This window comes from Paroedura picta, chromosome 3, assembly GCF_049243985.1.
Source record: "Paroedura picta isolate Pp20150507F chromosome 3, Ppicta_v3.0, whole genome shotgun sequence".
Lineage (NCBI taxonomy): Eukaryota > Metazoa > Chordata > Lepidosauria > Squamata > Gekkonidae > Paroedura > Paroedura picta.
The window spans coordinates 16,827,590-16,850,509 of NC_135371.1; the positions used below are offsets into that span (position 1 = coordinate 16,827,590).

The 22,920-nt window shown below is 43.9% G+C and overlaps 1 protein-coding gene across 1 annotated transcript in view; it reads left to right on the plus strand.

The window, feature by feature from the left end:
• The window catches only part of PRKAR2A (protein kinase cAMP-dependent type II regulatory subunit alpha), a 106,097-nt gene extending 83,398 nt beyond the window's left edge, over nt 1-22,699 (plus strand). The window contains exons 5-11 of the mRNA XM_077324946.1: nt 2,363-2,469; nt 6,205-6,358; nt 10,425-10,526; nt 12,227-12,301; nt 15,208-15,273; nt 16,720-16,858; nt 18,429-22,699. Of these exons, the coding sequence (XP_077181061.1) occupies nt 2,363-2,469; nt 6,205-6,358; nt 10,425-10,526; nt 12,227-12,301; nt 15,208-15,273; nt 16,720-16,858; nt 18,429-18,562 (777 nt within the window). The 3' untranslated portion in view covers nt 18,563-22,699. The remainder of the gene's footprint in view (nt 1-2,362; nt 2,470-6,204; nt 6,359-10,424; nt 10,527-12,226; nt 12,302-15,207; nt 15,274-16,719; nt 16,859-18,428) is intronic.
• Nucleotides 22,700-22,920: the final 221 nt, after the last annotated feature.

A 22,920-nucleotide genomic window follows, 5' to 3' on the forward strand; every position in this document is an offset into this window, starting at 1 on the left:
AGTGCAGAAAAATATGACATCAGCTAGATTGAAAAAAAAAAAACCTGAAACAGAAACTCCAGTCTCAGCATTCAAAGCTATGTACGTCAATGAGTGTCTGGGCTAGTCCCATAAATCCATTCTGGAACCGCAGTTTCCCAAACGATTAAATCAAATTGTGGCTTGAAAGGGTATCTTCTTTACAATAAATACTTCCGCCATAAAAATAACTTGCATTGATCTGATCTGCAACGAAGCATGCCATAACCGCGCATCAGTTTTTTCTTGTTAGGCAAGTCTCCCCACATTTTTGCAGTGTGTACATTAATTACATTTCCTGATAACTACTACCGAATGCAGACTATTTTGTCCTTGGACTTGCTGATAGCCAAGACTCTTATTTTCTTGACTCTCTCACTTTTTCATGTTTATTATTATTATTGTATTTATAAACCGCATGCTCTCAGTCAGCTGACTCACAGTTGTGTACAACAATAATATAACAGTAAAATTATATATAAACAATATACCGATCTCTCCCTAGCCCCAATACCCTTAAAACACTGTAAGGTGTAAAGGTAAAGGTATCCCCTGTGCAAGCACCGGGTCATGTCTGACCGTTGGGGTGACGCCCTCTAGTGTTTTCTTGGCAGACTCAATACAGGGTGGTTTGCCATTCACTTCCCCAGTCATTACCGTTTTACCCCCCAGCAAGCTGGGTACTCATTTTACCGACCTCGGAAGGATGGAAGGCTGAGTCAACCTTGAGCCGGCTGCTGGGATCGAACTCCCAGCCTCATGGTCAGAGCTTCAGACAGCATGTCGCTGCCTTACCACCCGGTACCACAAGAGGTTCTTCTAAAACACAGTAGTCCCTGTCAACCCACCAACTCGGGAGGCGGGGGGGGGAGGAACAGAGGAGGGGCCCAAATGGTGATGTAGCAGGTATAAATTGAAGTGAGAACTGGATACATGTTGAAATCTTATGCTCTGCCACTTATACCTGAAGATCATGGGTTTTGCAAGGGTCTGCAGTTGGTGTATGCTCATTTCCCCCATCCCAGGCACAACACACAGTGCCACCTTTGCTTCATTGTACAGTCCCACATTGCAGGTGAAGGAATTGCGTAGTGTTACCCATTTACATTTCTTTTTAAAGCATCCTCTCTCTGCATATGGGTAATGAGCTGGTCAGGGAGAGTGACCCCCTAGAGCAGGGGTAGTCAAACTGCGGCCCTCCAGATGTCCATGGACTACAATTCCCAGGAGCCCCTGCCAGCGAATGCTGGCAGGGGCTTCTGGGAATTGTAGTCCATGGACATCTGGAGGGCCGCAGTTTGACTACCTCTGCCCTAGAGCTTGTTGGATTGGGGAAAGGGATTCAAACACACAAACAACATTTTATGATTAAAAAAAAACAAACCATTTTGACTTTGGGCCCAGAGAGCCGGCTTGGTGTAGTGGCTAAAGAGCGGCAGCCTCTAATCTGGAGAACCCGCTCTTCCACATACATCCACCCGGATGACCTTGGGCCAATCCCAGTTCTCTCAGAGCTCTCTCAGCCCCACAAGATGTCCCTTGTGGGGAGAGGGCAGGTAGGTAATTGTCAGCCACACTGAGATTCCTTTGGGTAATAAAATGCAGGGTACAAAAACCCATCTCTTTCTCTCTTTTTCTCTCTCTCTCTCACTTTGTATGGGTTTCTCTATGTTAGTGAAATCAGCCAGTTAGTTGCATGCTTAGCTATAGGATAACTTATAGTGTGCCCATGCGTGAAATATGCTCTGCCTGGCCTTGACTGTTCAGTGCTTATACCCATTGAACAGTATTTTGCAAAGTGCTTTGATTGCCACCTCACCTGGCTGCACTGTAAGATGAGCCAAATCTTCACATCACAGATGGAAACTAATGCAGCACCATTAGCTTCCCTAAGCAAGTGAATGCTTTAGGAATTTCATTACTCTTTCATATGTGTTATATTTACAAGCAAATAATTGCCATGGGGAAATAAACACACACACACACAAACAAACACATATATGCACATCGCCTGTTATGTACAGTATTTGTATTATTTCAAGGAGCCATATGTGCCGTGGTTACTTTTGTCCTTAATTGTGGTGTATAAAAATTGAAGCTTGCTTCATACAGTACTGTGTATACATGTTTTCCCTAAAGCGCGAAATATCTGTGAAGGCAATGAAATGTTTGAAATGGATATCAGTGTACAAATGAGCATTATGATTGCTAGATTCGGCGACCAAAAATTCATTGGCTGTGAACGATGCACTTAAACAAAGATAATTTGGGGCATTAAAAGTAGCTTTGCCCTAGAAATTCCTTTTTGCAAAGAATGCCAACCAAAGCTCTGTTGGCCTTTCAGGAGCAACTGTCACAGGTTCTCGATGCCATGTTTGAAAGGAAAGTGCAACCTCAGGAACATGTAATTGACCAAGGAGACGATGGAGACAACTTTTATGTCGTGGAACGGTAAGGAACCAGTTTTTATTAATTTTATGGCTTAGTTCCTTGTCTGACCAGTTTGTGGTCTCCTGGTGGCATTCGGTTAACTAATACAATAACCAGGAGTGTGTTGCTGGGAAGCAAATTTGGGCGCTGGATGTGTACCTTTTAAAATTAAGGAGAGATGGCCGAGCAGATACGCTGTGAATGACAGCCAAACAATTCGAGGAACATTTATCCCTTGGAAATGATTTGCTTAAGGTACACATGGCCATGTTGCAAGTGGACCTGCATTTAGAGAGCATAATAAACTGTAGTTTATAAATCACGATTAAGCAAGCCTCAGTTACTTGTAGCATCTAAATCTAGTAAGTCAAACAAATTGGGGTGTATTGGTTAGAATCAAAGAGCTGGAAGGGACTTTCAGGGTCACCTAGTCCAACCCCCTGCATATTGCAGGAAACACCTACCCACCCACAGTGACCTCAATTCCATAAGGATTAAGATTGAAAACTAGTGGATATGTACTAACTATGGTTGTTTTGGATGTTTAAATTAATGGGCTTCAACTTGCTGAGCAGCACTACAGAGTTTACAAAGCAGGGAATATGTCCTCCTTCCTTTTGGGCAAAAAAGAGCGAGAGGCAGACAAACTTTGGGTTTATGCACAAAGCAGGATTTGTTAGTGCACCTTTGTTTCTGCAGCTTTCCCAGGGCTATTATATCTTTTTTGAGGTGCGGTGATCAGAACAGAATTCTCTTTTTTTTAATTACAAATTTTTATTATTATATTAAGATATTGTTGTTGTTAGATGCGAAGTCATGTCTGACCCATCGCGACCCCAATATTAAGATATAACAAAATGTTAATATAAAGAAACTGCATTAGTTAGATTATAGAAACTGTACTCTACAAACATTCTGGTATAAAACCCCATTCTATCCCCGTGTCCCTTATCTTAAATAGTTCAGATAAGGACCCCGTTCATCAGTTTTTCCATTAACCATCAATGTCAGTTTGGCCATCTTGGCCAAATCCGCCAGTTGGGTCAGCCAGTCCGCTATTAAGGTAAATCTTATATCTTAGAACAGAATTCTTAATGAGCCCGCACCACAGAGTTCAAAGAGAAGCCATGTTGGATCAGGCCAGTGGCCCATCCAGTCCAACACTCTGTGTCATACAGTGGCCAAAACCTAGGTGCCGCAGGGCTAGAACTCCAGAAGCCCCACCTTGTTATCTCCCCCCCCCCCAAACACCAAGAATACAGAACATCTCTGCCCCAGAAATAGTTTTCCATATATAAGGTCAAGGTATCCCCTGTGCAAGCACCGGGTCATGTCTGACCCTTGGGTTGATGCCCTCCACCGTTTTCATGGCAGACTCAATACAGGGGTGGTTTTGCCATTCCCTTCCCCAGTCATTACCGTTTACCCCCCAGCAAGCTGGGTACTCATTTTACCGACCTAGGAAGGATGGAAGGCTGAGTCAACCTTGAGCCGGCTACTGGGATCGAACTCCCAGCCTCATGGTCAGAGCTTCAGACAGTATGTCGCTGCCTTACCACTCTGTGCCACAAGAGGCTCTTTTTCCATATATATGTTGTAGTTAGTAGCCACTCGCGGACCTCTGCTCCATATATTTATCCAATACCCTCTTGAAGCTGTCTGTGCTTGCACTATATGTCTATGAACTTTCAAAGGTTAGCAAGTAAAGATCTTTTCTTACAGAATCCATGCTGATTCTTCCTCAGTAGCTTTTGTTCATCCATGTGCCTACTAATTTTATCTTTAATAACAGATTCCGCCAACTTACCCGATATACGTGTTAGATTGATTGGCCTGTAATTTCCCAAATCTGCTCTGGAACCTTTTTTAAAGATGGGGGATTACATTAACGACTTTCCTGTCTTCAGCCATGGAGTTGATTAATGCTGACAGGGAGCTACTCAAACAAGAGCTCCTCTCCTTCGGAGGCTGCCTTCAGATTGCTGACTAACGAGACTAAACAAGCATATTTATCATGATGTCTGAATTCAAGTGAGGTTTTGTTACCTATCTGAATTTTTAGGTATCATATAAAGCCCCAATATTTTTATTTGTTCATGTTGGTTTTTAGACACAGAGGTGTTTACCTGCCAAAGTGATAATTAAAAACATTTCTCCTCCGTACATGATCTCTTCGCTGTCTTCTCTGTCATCAAACCATGCTTTGTGGATGAGCGCCAAACCAAGCCTGATGACCAAAGCTGGTTTGTAAACATGGCTTGTACAAACTATGATTTGTCATCATCGAACCCTCTCTGTGTAGGAAGAATATAATTTATCAAGGTCGTGAAACATCCTTTTCAAATGCGTTTGGGATGGCCAGGTCACCTTCCGTGCTTGAACATTTTTCATGGTGAAGGTTTTGGAGATTAAGTTTATTCGTCTGCAGATGCGGTAAAGCATGTCAATTTGTGGTTTCCTTTGGAACAAATGTAAGCCTGAGGAATGCAGTGGATTGGTGGCTGTGGTAACACAACCTCTTCCAGCATTCAATAAAGCCAGAGTCACTCCAAGAACATTTCCATAGACTCTGAGAGAAGTTGTTCCATTTAAATAGCCATTTGGAAATGTTAAAGAGGCATTTCCTTGGAATTTCCGTAGATGATTTCTAGTTATGAAATGGCTGGGTTTCTGTTTGAAGAGTCCAATTTCTGGAAATGGGACCATTTGGAAGTACAACCTGATTAATTTGCACAAGATGAATTGCAGAATGAGTTTATTTATAAATGACAGCGCAGTTGTACAAATGGAAAGCACTTACCCTGATGGTCTTTTCTGTTGTCTCCATTCTTCCAGTCACCCTCTGTGACTCATGTAAAGGGGAAAGGGGAGGAGGGGGGGGAGAGCCAGGTCATGAGATCTGTGGATAAAAGGGCTCTGGGCACAGGTGATTGCAGTACGGAGGAGGAGGAGGAGGCAAACTTGCTCCTACCTCACTCTTCCCCAAGCAGAAATGGCGGAGCAAGCTTTGCATGGGCATAAAAGCAAGATGGGGATAATTTTCTCTTATTTCCCTGCTCACTGCAGTCTCCTGTTTTTCTTGAGGGGCTGCCAACCTCCCTGCCCCCACCCCCAGCAGTGCCCTTTTAGGTATCACAGCAGCCTGCTGTGGGAAAGAGCAGGTATGGAAAGGTACACGCCTACTTCTGAAGGCATAGGCTCCATCCCTGTAGAAGTGGTGGTTTTTTATATCCAACTTTCACTACCTGAAGGAGTCCCAAAAAAGCACCTTAAAACATTTTTCCCTCCCTCTCCTCACAACAGACACAGTGTGTGGTAGGTGGGGCTGAGCCAGCTCAGATAGAACTGCTCTGTGAGAACTGCTGTAAGAGAGCTGTGACTAGCTCATGTTCACACAGCAAGCTGCATATGGAGGAGTGGGGAATGAAACCCGGTTTTCCAGATTAGTTCTGCCTCTCTTTTAACCATTACACCACGCTAGCTCTCTTTTATTAGGGGGGGGTATCTGAACACAAAAAGAGCAAGAGGACAAAAGGAAAGAACAAGTGGTTTGACCGCAGGCAGGGGTGTGTGTTTTGTCTACACCACAAATGAGAGGTTTGAAAACATATCTTTCTTTGTTTTAATGGGAAGGGGTGGGAGGGAAGACGAGATAGCCAGTCGTCTTACGTTTGTGGTTTGTGCTACTGTGGGCTTCTTTATTATTAGTGTTTGCATTAGTTTAATGCCCAGGTTTTCTTATTTCTGTGATTGTAGGGGACTGTATGATATTTTTGTATCACGAGACGGTCAGTCACGCTGTGTTGGCCGCTATGATAACCGTGGCAGCTTCGGAGAGCTGGCCTTGATGTACAACACTCCTAGAGCTGCAACAATTGTTGCTACAATGGAAGGATCCCTTTGGGGACTGGTGAGTTTTTCCTTTTTGGGATGAAGTGGTTCTGATTAGCTTGCATTCCAGAATGGCAAAAATGTTTACAAGCTCTTACTGTTCCTTCTTGCTCAGAAACCTCAGCAACATGATATTTTGCCAATTCCTGATTTGTCAGGGCTTGTTATATCTTTATTTCCATTTCTGAAGAGCACCAAAATTGATTATATTCGACCTTTGGAGGCCTTAATCATTCCACAGTCTGGTTAGAAAAGGCTTGTCCCAAAGCATAGTAGTATTTCCTAGAAACTAGCTATTGGTTCTGGAGGCTGCAGACAACCAATTCTTTTGGCACTTTTGAGTAGGAATGGGCACAACCTGGTTCACCACTCTAAATTTGGCTGGTTCGGGGGAGGTGCCTCCCCTGAATTTTTTCAAGACCTTTTAACCGGTTCGGGCCATTTAAACCTAGCCCAGACAGCTGTTAGGTTGAAATGACTGTGAGCCATTTAAACTGTCAGCTTCACTTCCTTCTGCTTGGAAGCAGGCAGGAGCTGAATAGATCGCTGAAATGGCTGGTAGACAGTTAAACCTGCCTGCCTAGTTTTTTTTCCACTACTTCTTTGAAGTTAAGCCCTTTCTCTTGCCGTGTCGTCCTGCAAACTGCTTTTCAAGTTGCCTTGACGGGCTTCTGCTGAAGAATCACAAGTTGAAACTTCCTTGGGCATGCAAAACAGTTTGTGCAGTCTTTTGGTATATTTTTTTGGGTCACAGCCAAATATTAAATGTGCTGGTTGCTCAGTTTGCTGTATAATTGGTTTTTCACATCTGCTTTGGGGACTCTATATATGGAGATGGCAAAATGTCTGTGTAAAATTCTCTTCTCCCAGAGCGGGTCTGAAAAGAGCGTTGCCAAATCCCCCAAAACTAACAGTTGCCGTTGCCACTTTTCCTGGAATGTGTTTACAATTGAACAGCTTTCCTTCTGGCACTAATCTGTGTTATTTGTGCAGCTGCTAATTTTGGAGCACTCCATAGTCGCTTGGCGTACTTTGCCTTGGCGACCCTGACATCACAGAGGCCTTTGAAATCTCTGGGATTATTTATACATTGTATTCACTGAACTTCATGGCAACCCATATTAAATCCATCTGTACGATAATAAGAATGATTCTGATAATCAGCTGCACGCCAGTATCTTGTGCATCTTCGAGTGGGTGCTCACAGAATTGCTGTCCTTTTCTCGCTCTTTATTGAAAACAGTAAAAACTAAATAATTCCAGCAGCATTGAAGGTAAGATAATGTCAGTTTACTTATCAGAGATGGGCAAAACTGATGGTAATTTTGTTCAGGATATTTTTTTCCCCAATTACAGGATTAAGTTCTTCTAGAATTAATGTCTGTGTGTTTTTAAGGAAGCCCTAAAATGTTGACAAGAGATGTAAATAGCCTCACTACTTACGTCCTTGTTGGGAGTTTTTCTTGGCTGTAATTATGTACCCACTTAATTGCCTGCATCACTGTCGAGTTCCCAGAGAGTCTTCCCATTGTTCCCTTCTTCTTTTGTACCACCGCGGCCGTGGAGGCATTTATGAATGACAGGCTCTCCTCTCTCCCCCCCCCCCCATGTAGGAGCCATTAACTATAGGCAGCGTTGTAAGCTTGCACTGACTGAATTAACTTTTTGTGCCATTTAAAGAGCAGACTTGTTTCACCCTAGCTCACAAGCATCCCTTAACGACATCGGTGTCCTGAGCTCCAGAAATCGGCTTGCTTTCCAAAGATGCTTTCCTTCACCCTTCTTGACATGCTGTTTCTCTTACATAACTGGTTTTCCAAGGGGGGTTGTTTTGAACGCTGACTGCTTTCTGAGTAACTTAACGGAAGGCAGATGTGTGCACAGGATTTCTCCTTTGCTTGATTTTTAAAAAGTGTTTAAATGAACCTGTGCAGATCTTTGTGAATTCCACGGTGAATCCAGAGATCTGTGTCATCTCCCAGTCATGGGTGCTCAGGATATCTATTTCAGTCATATGAGCTAATTCCTCTGGGACCAGCGTGCTCTTACAATAGAAAAGCTGCCTCTCTGAATCTTGCACAGGGCATTTTTTCTAGGCTTCTAGGTTGGTGCTGAGAACTGGAGGATGGATGTGGGGACGATAATTGGTAGAACGCCATGTTCTCTAATGCTCCCCAAATATATTGTACCCTAATATCTGATTTCTGTCAGGACGAAGATGTGATGTTGAGTGATTTGGCTTTAGAGATGGAGTTATAGCCAGACTTTGGATTGTAGGGTTGTGTGGTTCGTTACGGTTTGGCTGCCTTGGCAATCACCAAAGCCCGAAGTGGCGCGTAGGAGGCCAGCACCACGGCGCGGAGAGGAGGGGCGGCAGTGGTGGCCGCCAGCTGGCATGCCGGCCCCACTCCTCCTTTCCACGCCACGGCGCTGGCCACCTCGGGCTTTGGTGATTGCCGAGGCGGCCGAACCGCACAACCATAGACTGAAGTCTCCTAGCAGTACCCTTTTCTGCTTTGACTAAAGCTTAACTCTACGTATATGTTCATTTTGCTACTTGTGGTCAAAGCTGAAACGTGTCCTCATCCCATTCTGTTGCTGCAGTGGATATATTTCTTGTCATCGGATCACAAGCTAGTTCTCATTTACAGCTCTATTGTTCATGAAGTCATGTTCACACCATAGACGAATCATCTTCCTTCTTTGTGTAAGCTGTCTCTTAAGAGCTGCTTTTCTGCATCTACATAAAACACTCAAGTCTACAAATACTTGCCCTGCCTTGACATGTTTCTGGCATATTGAAAATGCAGCATCAACTCTACCTTCTGTGCTGTCCTAGTCAAGTTGCCATCCTTCAAATCCACTCACTTGTCTTGAATTAAACATTGAATCTTTAAAAGTCTAGTCGAGGGGTGGCCAAACTGGGGCTCTCCAGATGTCCATGGACTACAATTCCTAGGAGTCCCTGCCAGCAGCATGCTGTACCCATGGGGCTCATGGGAATTGTAGTCCATGAACATCTGGAGAGCCACAGTTTGGCCACTCCGGTAGTCTATATGCCTTTCATGACAGGATACAGTATTTTGGCACTCCAGTAAGCTCGGCGCCATCTGCTTCCAGTCTCAGGTAGGGACTTAGCTGTGCCTTTCTGTTTTGATTCGAAGGAGTTATCCAGTGTCGGATTTGCACGTGATGCCAAGTCTTCAGACAGAACATCTCAAGAGACAGCTTGTCCTTGGTTTCTGTTGGCTCCCTTTAGTATTGACACAAGAACTGTGTTTCCCCCCCCCCCCCCAAGCAGGAATAAAAAGGCACGGATAGGCTGAGAGGAGAGGGTTCTAACGGAGCAGGCAGAGACACTGAATTTCAAAAGAAACAAGTGAAATGCAACCTGGCTGCCTGTCCTACGATTTTATTTTTCCATTTATACCCAGCCCCTCAGCATGCTGGCTCAGGGCGGCTTCCAACTTTAATTTGTAAAAGTACATAATAAATGCTAGTTAGATGTAATGTTAAAACTTTAAAACCCATACAGTAAGAACAGTCGTGTCAATCATGCCAGCTGCATGGCCAAGTGGCTTACCAACACGGCTACCCACTTGAATCTCTCTCTGGATGTTATGTTAAGTATGAAAACTTAACATGGGAATTTGGTCCTCAGAACAATCTCCGTATTGTTTAGAGAATTTCTAATCTACCATGTCTTACACTCCCATCTAGTGGCCACATTATTTCCCATTGATCCCTACCCAGAGGTGAGAGGAAACATAGAAGTTGCTGTGTGAGTTCTGTGCTATCCCAGAACACAGTACATTGAAAGTCTTCTGTTCTTCTCCATTGGACTTGTCCTACAGGCCATTATGGCTCCATGCACGGCCAGTTCTCTGCACAAATGACCACTTAGGACAGCGTGACCAACAGGTGTTAACTGGAGGAACCTCAGCTAGACTCTTGGTTTCTCTTTCCTCCACCACTGGGAACTGGATGTTTGGCCAGCTTGGAGGACTCCTCTGTACTTATCCTCCAACTTTTTGTGTTTGTTTCCCTGAACTTCCTAAGCGCCTTTCTTTTGCTGTTTCTTAAAGGATCGAGTGACGTTCAGAAGAATTATACTGAAGAACAATGCAAAGAAAAGGAAGACATTTGAACTATTTATTGAATCGGTGCCCCTTCTTAAGTCACTGGAGGTAGGTAAAGTTCTTTATGAAAGGTGATTCACTTAGCACTATTAGCTTTGAGGGATCTCCTTATAGATTCCTCTTTGGCCCTTGTAAATCCTTATGGGTTGGTCAGTCCTCCTTTAGTGGGATGGGCAGGGACTTCTGAAAGCAGGTGCTGCACTGTGTTTTCTTCAGGAAGCATTTTGACCAGCATTGTAAGTGGCTGTTCCTCTGGATCCTTGTCCCCAGCGGAGCATTTGAGATGAGGCAGCCGCACTAAGTTCAAAGGACTTATAGCGGGAGAATGTCATGCTGGGTTAGGAGTCTACAAAAGGCTGAGCTGTTCCTCATCCCCTAGTCCGCGAACTGGTACCAGGCTGTGGAGCCCTTGGTACCGGGCTGCGTCGGGGGAGAGGGAGGCGTGGGCTGGCAGGCGCAAACTCGGAGGTGCAGAGCTGCTGCGTCTGTGTGTTTGTGCCCGCCAGTGCGCCGGCGCCCGCACCTCCCACCCCCGCAATGCGGTGCTCGCTCCTGGGCCCCGGAGCAGCGAGCTCCGTGCTGTGGGGGGTGGGAGGCTCTGGCGCAGGTGGGCGCAAATGCACAGGTACGGAGCTGCCGTGCCTGCGCATTTGCGCCTGCCAGCGAGCCGGCGCCCATGCCTCCCTCTGCCCCCACCCCGGTCCCCGGGCCTCCCTCTCTCTCCCCCCACGGTCCCTGACTCGAAAAAGGTTGGGGACTACTATGTTAGATGACAATTGGTCTGATGCAACAAGTTTCCTCTCAAGAACATATGAGTGTAGCGCTGAGCCACCTTGCTTTCTCTGTAGGCTGCACATTCAGTTTTCCGGTGTCTGCTTGTGGCTTGCGATCCGCCAATCTAGTGAGATAGACTGAAGACAAGAGTTGCATAAGAAATCTGGTATGGAATGGGAGACATTACAGTGGCTGCTCTCCATTACTTCTCAGGATGAATGGCAGCAGGAATCAGGAGTGGTTTAAGAATTCACGGGACCTGTAGCACCAGAGCCAGTTTATGGATTTGTGGGAGCCTAGCAAAGTTACCATTGCAGTGGGAGCAGCCAGACTTGGGGGCAGAGGGGCCCACACAATGGAAAGGGGTGTCACTCCGAGTGTCCTTAAAGAGGGAAAAGGAGGGGAGGAGAGAGGCTACAGCCCTGATCCATCAGGGGAAGGCACTGCGTGGGGGAAGGCACATGTGCTACGTGGATAAACTGGCCCTGGCAGGAATGGCGCATTTGTTGCTGTGTTCACTTTCATGCTATGGCAGAGGTGGGAAGGATGATTCTCCACTGCTATTTCCTTTGGGCCTCTCAGGTCTAAGAGGGGGCATTATCTCAGGTAAAAAGGGATGGGGAGAAGTGTGGAGTTGCCTGCAAGCAGGTCCTCAGTAATAAGTTGCAAGGCTATTTTTAGCAATTGTAGTTTCTCGGAAAGCTCCCACGATGCAAAAAGAATTAGATGGAAAGCGTTCCTTGTAAGACTGCGTTTGTTTATTTTAAATTATTTTTACCCCCCCCCTTCTCCATATAAAGAGGTGACTTGCAGTCATAAATTACAGTAAATATCAAGCAACAAGCAATAAAAAAACAAGACGATAAGTGCAGCAACAAAACCCAAATGACAAACTGTTACTGAGTTAGCTTGGATGTTCCAGGAGGAGGATTGGGCTTGGCAACATTCATTCCCTCCCCCCCTTTCTCTTGCAGCCTTCAGAGCGAATGAAGATTGTGGATGTAATAGGGGAGAAGAGTTACCAAGATGGGGAGCGTATCATTTCTCAGGTATATAAACACCGACTCCTTATTGTATATGACTGTGCTTACTACCTTTGGAACATGAATTTCCCCCTTGTTCCAGCTGATGAGACATTCATCCATGTATATTTTATTTGCTTGTCGTCAGTCTAATTGTTTTGCTGTTTTTTCCTATCTTAAAAGAACCTTTCGGGATACCCTATAAATCCCTCAGTTTACACCAAACCGGCAGGAAGATAGCGATCCTGAGGTAGAGCTTGCCAGTGCTCTGAAAATAGAACGAACAAAGATTGTCCAACTCTTTACATACCAAAGGGATTAAGTGTCTAACTTGGCTTTATAAGGCAGCAGTATGATCTTGGTTTAAAGCTGGAGATGTATTACTGGACTTAGCCAGCATTTCAGAATATGTGTCAAGTGCACGCTTTTATCTGTAAAAAAAACGTATTAGACAAACTGGTAGGTTGATTAAATCAGAATTCCGCACCTCTCTTCTTTTGAAATATGGTGCTCTGATGATGGGATGGTAGATGCCATCTGCTGGCAGAACGCTCTTTTCTCTACGACTTCTAGCTATACGGACAATGGGGGTTGTGTTTTTCAAAGGACGTTTCTTTATTTTTCCAATGGAAATTGGGAAACTTTGAGGAACGCAAGGGGAACCCCACCCTCACCCCGAAACATACCTTTTCTTTCAAATGAGTCAAATGGTTTTGCAGACAATGTTTTGCAGACTCACACAACATCGGGAGGTGGTGGGTTCTCCATCTTTGGACATTTTTAAAGAGAGGCTGGATAGCCATCTGACGGAGAGGCTGATTCTGTGACGGCTCAAGGGGGGGGGCAGTTACAGTGGATGAGCAATAGGGAATGTGAGTGTCCTGCATGGTGCTGGGGGTTGGACTAGATCAGTGGTCCCCAACCTTTTTATCACTGGGGACCGGTCAATGCTTGACAATTTTACTGAGGCCCGGGGGGGTAGTTTTTTGCCGAGGGACGTTGCCACCGCCTGAGCCCCTGCTCCGCTTGCTTTCCCGCCGGTGCCCCTGACTTCCCGCCACCCATTGGGGGGCGCTGCCAGCAGCAGCTGCACAGTGACACACCAAGGGGGAGCCCCATCTATGGCGGCCGCTGGAGAGCACCAAAGGGGAGCCGGCGGCAGAGTGGCAGGGCAGCCCTTGAGGCAGCAGCTCGGGAGGAGGATGAGGAGGAGCCGCAGCCCGATACCAATTGATCCATGGACCAGTACCGGTCCTCGGACCGGGGGTTGGGGACCACTGGACTAGATGACCCAGGAGGTCCCTTCCAACTCTATTATTCTATGATTCTGTGATTTATATATATACCATAAAAACTCTGAGGAGTTTTTCATTTTTTAAATGGAAGTATGAGGGAGTGCTGAAAAATACTATGAAATATAATTTTCAAATTGGAAATGACCATGTTTTATTCAAATTGTATAGTATTTCTGTGTGCTATTTTGGAGAGCTCTGGAACAACTGGAAGGAGGAGTGAAATGTTATTTTCCTACTATCTGTGATATGCTGTTATATGTGTTATATATGTTATAAATACAACAGCTTTTATATAATATGACAAAATTCTGAGGTTTTCCCATGGGAAAAATTTAAAACTGAATGAAATGTGCTAATATAGCACAGGTTACATCTGTTTGCAGCTTTCTGTTGCTGCAGTATTGGGTGTCTTTTCAATTTTATTTGTGCAAAGTAAGGCGTTTATATATTCCACAAATGAATATATGCTAAGTTATAAATTATGTATTTTATGTTAAAACATTTTTTAATCATTTAAAACACTGCTGTTCGTATGCAGATTTCAGTCTGCTCATCTGATACATTGTTTGACTTCAAGGCTCTGAAGTGTCTAAATTTTTCATGCATTTTTGTAAATTGTTAGATCCACTGAAAATGTGTATATCCCCCCCTTCCATTATCAATCCCCCACACCCAAATTTTTCATGGTTCTAATAGCTTGCAAGACTGGGTGAAAAGCTAGAAGGCCTTGAGGGCAAAAGTATCAGATTAAATTTATGGTAGGAAACATTATAAATATTGCAGTGATAATAACTCTAAATCTCTGACCATTCCTCCCCTCCCTGGCCCATTGTAATGTTTCTTGTCTGATTTTTTAAATTTTTATAATACTTGACTTTGAAAGAGCAACAGTATTTTGTTACTGGCAACATTTAGTACATGGAAATTACACATGTGAGGATGTTTACAAATCCAAGGAAGGCTCTGTGAAGCTTGATGCTAACATAATGATATTGTGTCTTGAGCCAACTTATTAGCAAATATGTTAATTCTGTTCAGTGGGACTAACCTTCTTTGTCTGAGAAATGAAAGCCTTCTGTGTGTTTGGCGTACAATTCGCCCTGTGCTTAGGAGCCTGCTAGCCAAAAGCCAAATAATTCAGCGTTATTTCAAGACGTGGTTTCTTCAGCACTAGTTACTGAACAGTTTATAGATTTGGAAAGAAGCTCTGTCATGCTGTGGAGGGTTTTATATATTTGTATATACAGGCTGAATTCAGACAGCTGTAACAAACCAGCCTATTCGATGTCAATGAACTCAATTTATTCTCTGGCTTGTGCGTTCCTACAGTTTCTTGCCTCATGTGCTGCATGGAAGGCTTTCTTCTAAGCATAGTTTGTTGTGATATGCAAATTTGGGTGCCATAATAAATCACACTTTGTCTTGCCCAGGAACCACCAGGGTTGCCGGACAATTCAACCAATGTTATGGGCTGATATTGGGGAGAGCGGGCTGCAATGCAGGTTGTGCTTAGCCTTTTCCAGCAGCTGTTTTAGACATTGACCCACAGTCTGATTTGAAAGGTAGACGCTGAACAGAACCGCAGAAAGCTAAGCTGTGTCTGATTAGCTTCTTCTTTTTTCTCCCTTGCCTCCGCAGGGTGATCAGGCAGACAGCTTTTACATTGTAGAATCCGGTGAAGTGAAAATCTTGATTAAAAGCAAGGTGAGTTCAAATATGCCTGTGGCAAAGCACAATGAGTGGCGGCTTGCAAAGGAAGGTGATGGAATGTTAATTTCCCCCCTTCGCGCCCCCCCCCCCCAGTGTTCTAAGATGGCCTGTTCTTCTTGAATCCTGTGGTCCTTTGGGGGGTAAAACTGCATCATAAAGTACCTGTGAGTGAGTGACAGAGCGATTAAGGTCAGACTAGGCAGTTAACAGGAGAGTTCCCAAAGGTTTAATGTTAACCCCAGCAGAGTAAATACACTGGTGCCCCCATTAAAATTGTCATATTTATAGAGGTGACATGGCTTAAACTAAGTCTGCTTGAATGGATTCAGATTCTGAAAAGAAGTCCCAAGGTACACAAAGGAGTTATATACATCTGTGGTGTTATGTGCATCTAAGAAGAAGAAGAGTTGGTTTTTAGATGCTGCTTTTCTCTACCATAGTGAGTCACAAAGTGGCCTATAATCGCTTTCCCTTTCCTCTCCCCATATATGTATATGTATATGTATATGTATATGTATATGTATAAAGGTAAAGGTATCCCCTGTGCAAGCACCGCGTCATGTCTGACCCTTGGGGTGACGCCCTCTAGCGTTTTCATGGCAGACTCAATACGGGGTGGTTTGCCAGTGCCTTCCCCAGTCATTACCGTTTACCCCCCAGCAAGCTGGGTACTCATTTTACCAACCTCGGAAGGATGGAAGGCTAAGTCAACCTTGAGCCGGCTGCTGGGATTGAACTCCCAGCCTCATGGGCAGAGCTTTCAGACGGCTGCCTTACCACTCTGCGCCACAAGAGGCTCTATGTATGTGTATATGTATGTGTATATGTATATGTATATGTATATGTATATGTATATGTATATGTATATGTATATGTATATGTATATGTATATGTATATGTATATGTATATGTATATGTATATGTATATGTATATGTATATGTATATGTATATGTATGGTCTGGTTTTGACTGATAATGGTGTAGCTTTAAATTGATTTTGAGACTTTTAATAGCTGGTTTAATTATTTTTAGTCTCCATTTTATGTCACCAGGCAGAAACCCCCTTGGGGAAAATATATATATATATATGGAGACTAAAAATAATTAAACCAGCTATTAAAAGTCTCAAAACCAATTTAAAGCTACACCATTATCAGTCAAAACCAAACCCTACACCCAGCAGCTGCAGCAGAACAGCCCATTTCAAATGACATGTGGGATTCACAGCTGATAAGGAAGCTTCGTCCCGTGCAGAGGCTTTCCTCAATCGGTCATCTCTTTACAGATATTAATCTGAGAACCGCAACATTTGGAGCAGTACTTGCTCAGATTGTCTCGCTGCGGATGACATGAATGGTGGTGGGAGGGGGGGGAGAGCTTTCTGGTGTCCTGTGTTGACAAGCGAGAGGCACTTCTCTGAGTGTGGTCTTTCTTTTGCAGACTATCACAAGCAAGGATTCCAACCAGGAGGTGGAGATTGCACGGTGTCAAAAAGGACAGTATTTTGGAGAGCTTGCCCTTGTTACCAACAAACCGAGAGCCGCCTCTGCCTATGCTGTTGGGGAGGTCAAATGTTTAGGTAAGGACTCCTCTTCTCTTCTGATGTATTCCTCCTGGTCAAACGGCTACCTTTGGGCTAAGTAGTTTAGTTTTGGGCCCTTGGAAATATGAGGCACAGGCATTCTAGTGGTTGTGTTTAAACAGGCATATTGATTGCTGTGTGGCCACTGGTAGGGATTAAATCATCCAGTGTGTGTCATGCAGACATGCACCCCGGTACTCAGATTATGGAGGTAAAGGTCAGAGAGACCTTCAATGAAACTGACAAATCTTCTGCCTTTGATTTCCATCAGTTAGTTCCATTCCACTCCTCTTCAGAAGCACTAATAGGAGTGTTACCAAAGGCTTAATGTTAGCTCCAGGAGAGTAAATACACTGTGCCCCCATCAGAATTGTCATATTTATAGAGGTGACATGGCTTAAACTAAATCTGCTTGAATGGATTCAAATTCTGGAAAGAAGTCCCAAGGTACGCATTTAAAGGAGTTACATACATCTCTGTTGTTACGTGCATCTAAGAAGAAGAGTTGGTTTTTATATGCCGCTTTTCTGTACCCGAAGGAGTCTCAAAGCGGCTTACAATTGCCTTCCCTCTCCTCTCCTCTCCTCACAACAGACAAGGTTGGTGAGGCTGAGAGAGCCCTGATATTACTGCTCAGTCAGAACAGCTTTATCAGTACTGTGGTGAGCCCTAGTTCACCTAGCTGGCTGCATGCGGAGAAGGAGTGGGGAATCAAACCCATGTTAGAAGTCCGGGCTCCTAACCACTACTCTAAGGTGGCTCAAAGCAGCTTAACAATGGCCTTCCCTTTCCTCTCCCCACAACAGACATCTTGTCAGGGAGGTGGGCTGAAAGAGCCCTGATATTACTGCCCTGTCAGAACAGCTTTTTCGGTACTGTGGTGAGCCCAAGGTCACCCAGCTGGCTGCATGTGGAGGAGGAGCGGGGAATCAAACTCGGCTCACCAGATTAGAAATCGATGCTCCTAACCACTGTACCTCCATGGGATCAGGTTCATACACTAACATACTAGAATTTGGAGAAGCACTATGTACTAACATCTTGGAATTTGGAGGCAAGTTTTGCATCGCATCAACATCTTTTATAACACAGTTGTGTCTCTGTCTTTGAGAATTGGCATCTTTCGACTGGCAGAAATCCTCTGGATTGGTAAAAGCCATTTGGCCTGCCCAGTAGGCCCTCTTCCTCCCCTTTGTATGCAGCAGGACATGTTTCCTTGACTCACAACAACATGCATTGGCGACATCCCACTTTGAGAGATTCCAGGGAACACATCTGGCAGCTTTCCTGAGGGACTTGAGTTCACTGGGATTCTCTCTTTGACCGTTTACGCACTGGAGATTTCATGCTGGGCTGCAGGCTGGCGTTTTAGTCGTGGCAGGTTGCCCCACCTCTTCCTGCACCCACACGGGGGAGCATTTGGCCCAGTGCGCCTCATCTGCCCCCGATTTGTGCTCCTGCACGGGAGCTGGGGCAGTGAAGTTCCCAGTGCGTAAACGGTCTCTGCGCCTTCCCTTAGAGTCATTGCTCCTGTGTTCCTTACTTGTATTTTTGTGTTTCCGTGCAGTTATGGATGTACAAGCGTTCGAGAGGTTACTTGGGCCCTGTATGGACATTATGAAGAGGAATATAACACATTATGAAGAGCAGCTGGTGGCGCTGTTTGGTTCTAGCATGGACCTGACCGATCCAGGCAATTAGGCACAGAGCAACCTTGGTGCCTTCTCCGTTCAAGACACAGAAGAGCCTCCTATTAGCAACACCACACAAATGAAAAATGGACACTACGGGACAGTGGCTGTTGGTGTCTTCTTGGGCATTTTCTTTCTCTTTTTTTTTTAGAACCCTGTGTAGGTCTCAGCACAGCTGGATGGGTCAAAGCTCACCCCAGGCCTTTGCTTTGCTGCTGAAATTTCATTATTAGACCTAGCTTAACTGCTCAGTTTCTTTAATCCTCCTTTCACTTTGCTTGGTTCAGAATGGCATTTCTCTCCAACAATTTAAGTGCCTGATACAAAGATGTGGAGCCCTCTCTGTTGTTCTTGCTTTAAAAAAAAAAAGGAAAGGAAAGGAAAAACATGACAAAAAAGTTTGCAAGCGATTGGGGGTAGGGGGTGGCTCTTGTCTCGTAGACAGCCACCTCTTTACAGCATCTTATTGTCAGTGTTTCCCCCATCAGCATCTCACAAACCGCCTCGAGTGAGGGATGTCCTTGGATTTGGAATAGCGTTAAAACTCTGAGAGGATGGAAACCTGCCAGAACTAACGAGTTTGCAAGTTCGGGGCTGTTGTGCCATCTGTGGGATGCGGGCGGTACTGCAGCTCCTAGGGAACTCCAGGGCTGCTCACCTAGTCAATAAGGAGCAATGAAGCAGAATACTAAATCATTATCTGTAACAGCAAGCAAGTTTTGTTTTTTTTAAGTATGTATTTTTTAAGGCTTCGTGGGACTTGAACAATAGTCCGAAAGATCCGGTGGCCGCAAGAATGTTGCACCCGCATTGTCCCCCCAAAGCTTTGTCTGTTTCTTAAAATTGGATTGATTTGTGATCTCATGAAAAACAACAGCACGTGACCCAAATTCCTGCTCATGGAGATCCTTTGTACTCCTAGATGTCACATGGCACTGCCCTGGGCAAAATCAAGTTTTAATGCTGTGGGTTTTTTTTTTTTTTTAAAGGAGTTTGATCTCTCTCTTTGAGGGGGGATAATTTAAAGAATAAGTACAACTAAGGGGAGCTCTTGTTAGCAACAATGTTTTACAGTATTCTTCGAGATGATTAGATACGTTTTCCAATTGCCAAATCTGTTTCCTAAATCTTTTGAAAAATTATCAACCTTTTACTTCAGAAGTGAATGATTTTTTTTTAAAGAAACCTAAAATGAAAAAAAAATTGCATTTACTCTTTGGGCAATTGGTATGTGAATGAAGGATTTTTTTGAGCTAAGTTTCAGTTAATGAATGACATTTCTCTAAACAAAAAAAACCAACCCAAAAATACTAAGGCAGCAGCATTTTAAAACATAGGCATCTGTTTCATACCGAGCCTTTCTAAAAGTAACATCTGGATTCAGTTTTATCTGAGGATTTTTCTCAAGAACTGGACCTTAAAATGGGGCATTAAAAACCAACCATTTTAAGATACTGAACCAGTAAACAATAATTTCAGTAGATCTTTTCATTAAATGTCTTTCATAGCATGTTATAAATATTTGAGAGATATATTCAGATTGTGGGCTTCTGACTGGGAGAATAACCATGAAATAATTCTGCCATCATAACTTCATTTACTGGGCAATGCCACAGGTAACCTGTGAGTTCTGTCCTAGCCAGTATAATTTGTCTAAACTGCTATGGTTTTGGATCCTATATTGGTAACTAATTATATAAATTTAATATGTTGTTGAACCAGGATATGATATTCTATTAGTCTGAAGGTAAAAGGCTTCTTTCTTTCTTTCTTTCTTTCTTTCTTTCTTTCTTTCTTTCTTTCTTTCTTTCTTTCTTTCTTTCTTTCTTTCTTTCTTTCTTTCTTTCTTTCTTTCTTTCTTTCTTTCTTTCTTTCTCTCTCTCTTTCTTTCTTTCTTTCTTTCTTTCTTTCTTGACAACTGCCTTTGGAAAAGATACTGAATCCCTGGTGACCATATCATGTTCATTTTTAATGCCTCTGTTTACTAGAGATACACTCACTATCTCAAAAGCCAGAAGAAAATACACTTGTTTCTTCATATTTTTTGCACCAAAGATATTGTTTTTAATTGTAGGATTCTTTCTTTGCGTAAACGTCTAGGCTATGGATTTAATCAAGGGGGTTGAGGGAGAGAAAGGATCACCGTGGAACATTTTTGGGTTGTGCAGTGGTATTGGAATGTCCAAGCCAGTCTTGAGCCTGTGCAGATTTTCAGCTAAGGCAAACTCTTGCCTTCTAGATAAAGTTTTTGAGCCACTGTAGGTTCTCCTCTCATTGAGGCATCCCATTTTCTCCAGAGGCTTTTGGGTGCCAGCTAAATACCACTTTCCATAGTGGATAGGTTGCCCAGAATTGCTTCCCCTCCGGCCAAAATCAAAGAACATTTGCTGTGACTCTCTTGATGGAAACGCAAAAGAAAACAGAAGTTTCATAAGGCAAGGAGCAAATGTGCAGGAAGCCATGCACCTAACTGAAAGGCAGGGTGAAGCTTGAAATGATTAGGCCATGATTAGAGTTCATGATCTGTACATTTCTGGGTGTATGTGTATGTGTGTGGAATAACAACAACACTTAGTGCTGAGTTGCACAACCCTAAACTGGTCTTTGTGTTCCAATCAGTGTAAAATCTTTTTTTTTAATCGACATATGTATGAATAGCAAAATAGTCACATTAATTCCTTAAGAGCACAATGAGAGAATCCCACCTGTAGATACAATCAGAATGAGACCCTGTTCGTTTCTGGGGAGGAGGGGGTATCTGTTGGATTCAAATGAAAGTCTGGTTTGCGGGCGGGCAGATTTACCCCTGTGCCGAGAAGAGAGCAGTGTTGTTTTCGAAAATGAGCTGCTTGGGAGTTGTCTGAATGGTAATGTTTGGGGTTTGTAAGTGATCTATTGTGCAATATTTACAGTGCTCCAACTCTAACTTTAGCCATGTAGTCTCCTAGTGCCGTACCCCCCCCCCCATTCCAGCTGGTGTCCGGCCATATTACTAGGAGTGATCCTGCCCCCATCTTTGGATCCTTCGCTTTGACTGCATTAACTTTAAAAAAAACACTTTTATTTGGTCTTTCTCACAGATCCTGTGTTTTTTCTTTATATCGCTCTGTGTAAAGGGGAGGGGGACGAAATCTGCTCATGTTCTGCATAAGATAATCGGCAATGTCTCGTTTTAATAAGAGACCTCAGCGGCAAAGTGGCTAACAAGAGTGGTGTCACCTGAGAGTCCGTGTCTTTAAAAAAAAAATCCAAATCTTCCTGCTTATCATTTTTGAAATCATTGGGAGAGAAGATTAGTGTACTGGTAATTTATTCCTGTTAAAGTCACAGCAGACGTTTTCACAGTGTATTGCAACTGAAGTCCTTGTCTGTCGGCAGAGCAAGAGAGTGAAGCCTTGGGCAAAGAAAAAGGACAACCCCTTTGTTACTTTTTTATATTCTCGGATGTTTTGGGCATGTGTTTGTAAACCCGTCTTGCCAAAAATACAACATCTCTGGGTTCCCTGCGCCCATTCGAGTTATCTTCTGTTGTTTGAATATTTCTGGTGGGTTTCTCTCCCTCCCCCCCCCCCCTAGTTTCTTTAGTTGCATTTCATTGGAGAGAGGCCTCTTTTGATTTTGCCATGTACAGGCCATAGGGCTATGCCGGACCTTGATCGCCCCACAGAGACAACGTCCTGCATCTCTTAGGAGCATGACACACACATCTGCTGTGCCTAGTTAAAGGTTAAACCCCACGTTACCAATGCTTTCCTTCAGCCACCAACAGTCATTCTAGTTTTGCATAAAAATGCTACCTCAAGGCTCCAAGTGCTTTTTAAATGTGTCTTGCCTGTGAGAATTCCACGCATTGGTTCTGATAAATTTGGTCTGTTGCGTTTGGGTGTTTGGAATGTTCTCTTTTAAAAAAAAAAATCTATTGCTGGATTAGGGCGGGGGTGGGGGCGTGTGTGTTGTTTCGAGACATTTTTATAGCAAAACGGCGTGAAGATCAGTTCCTGCACTATATAGTATTGCACAAGGTAAGGAGCAGGCACCTGCCATAGAGAGCTCCTGTCCTCCTTCTGATCTGAGGTGTGAGGTCACTTCCAAGTTCCAACTAATAAAAGCTGATATGCCGTGTCCAGCCTTCCTTGATTACACTCTTGCTTGTATGTTTCAGTGTGCTTTCTTGTACGTTTTGCACTTATTCCGGCTAGTATAACTGTTTTCATTGCTTAGAGCAGAGGAGCCAAACTATGGCTCTCCAGATGTCCAAGGCTCATGGTAATTGTAATCCATGGATATCATAGAATCATAGAATCACAGAATCATAGAGTTGGAAGGGGCCACACAGGCCATCTAGTCCAACCCCCTGCTCAACGCAGG